The following is a 1595-nucleotide window of genomic DNA, read 5'->3' on the forward strand; positions in this document are numbered from 1 at the left end:
TATCATTTTCTTTGCCTAATTTAAGAGTACAAGCCACACTCTGGCCAGGATGTGGAGGCGGGGGCCCCGCCCTCACATCTTCCAGGATAGAGAAGGAAGGGGACATTTTTAGAAGGTAGGCTCCAAGACTCTTCTCATGTTGCCAGGGCAGAGTGTCCAGTGAGGGTGTAGGGTGGAAACAGAGAAGTCAAAGGGGGCCACGGTAGGTGAGGGAGGGGCGAAGCGTCCAGCTCCTGAACTTGGGTGGAGAGTTTAAGAAGCCCTGGCTGGGGGAGGGGCCACGGTTGGGAACCAAGGTCAGTGGGTGGGGGTGGGGGGGTTGTTTCCGCAGTCTCTGCTGCAGATCTGGGGAAAGAGCTCCCAAGCAGTGGCGGGGAGCCCTGCTCTGTCCCCAGCCCTCTGACTACCAGACGCTCCTCAACCTCAGGAGCGCCTCCAGGCAGCGCTCGGGGCTTCGGCCTGGCAGCAAGCTGGCAGCAAGGGGAGGTGGTTGACTCTCCAACACTCACACTGCCGCCAGGAATCCACACAAGTGCTCAATTCTCTCGCCCCTGCCTTCTCGGCTCCCTCATCTCCATCCACTCAACAGACACTCCCTGAGCACACCGCTTGCCCTGGGTCCAGGCTGGAGATGTCGCACACAGCAGGGGTTCCAAGAGACACATGGATAAGGTGTCACCAGGGAACGGGGACCACACCACTGATTTGGGCATGGCCTGGGGGGGAAGCATCAAGGAAGGCTCCCCAGAGGAGGTGACAAGTTGGGCTTGAAGGGCCAGCAGGGCTCTGATAGGTCAAAAAGGCAGCTGGGTGGGGCGCCTGGGTGGCTTAGTCGGTTAAGCGTCTGACTTTCGCTTAGGTCATGATCTCGTGGTTCGTGGGTTCGAGCCCCGCGTCGGGCTCTGTGCTGACTGCCAGCTCGGAGCCTGGAGCCTGTTTCAGTCTGTGACTCCCTCTCTCTCTGACCCTCCCCTGCTCACGCTGTCTCTCTCTCTCTCTCTCGTAGAAATAAAGTTTAAAAAAAAACATTAAAAAAAAAGGCAGCTGGGTGTTGGGGAAGGTAGGTGGGCATAGGCTCTGAGGGAAAAGGCATGCCAGGTAGAGGCGGCAGCGCAGCATCAGGGGCACCAATGCATGTATCTGCCTCTGGTCAGGGGGTGTGCCAGACAGCAAGGGTTCTGAAGGCCAAGTTGAAGCAAGTGCTTCCTTCCAATAGAAATGCCCCCATGCACCAAGGTCTCAGAGAGTCAGTGGGTAGAGACTTCTACGCCCATCAAAGTGCATGGGTCTTTAAGAACAGCGCAGCCACGGACTACTTCATCCCTGGGAAGAGCGCTGTAAATACCCACCCCTATGGGGAAGGGAGGGGGGCTGAGAGCCCCACTTTGGGCCTTGGCTGTAGGCAGGATGTGGCTTCCCCTGAGCTCTAGAGAAAGACAATAAACACCACCTGAGCGATTCCTGAGGCAAAAAAGACTAGGTGTTTTTGTCTTTAAGTACAAATTCTGAAATAAAATAAAAGGACTCCTTTTTGAAAGTTTCCACCCACCTAAAGGTCTCCCACCCACCGCGTGCCAGACAGGTTATGTGACAGG

At 56.2% G+C, this 1595-nt stretch overlaps 1 protein-coding gene across 1 annotated transcript in view; it reads right to left on the reverse strand.

Annotated features, from left to right (window-relative positions):
• The window catches only part of RFLNB (refilin B), a 7096-nt gene extending 6990 nt beyond the window's left edge, over positions 1-106 (reverse strand). Inside the window, exon 1 of the mRNA XM_077749830.1 lies at positions 77-106. Within this exon, the coding sequence (XP_077605956.1) occupies positions 77-106 (30 nt within the window). The remainder of the gene's footprint in view (positions 1-76) is intronic.
• Positions 107-1595: the final 1489 nt, after the last annotated feature.

The sequence above is a fragment of the Crocuta crocuta genome, unplaced genomic scaffold, assembly GCF_008692635.1.
Source record: "Crocuta crocuta isolate KB4526 unplaced genomic scaffold, BGI_CrCroc_1.0 scaffold149, whole genome shotgun sequence".
NCBI classification, from domain to species: domain Eukaryota; kingdom Metazoa; phylum Chordata; class Mammalia; order Carnivora; family Hyaenidae; genus Crocuta; species Crocuta crocuta.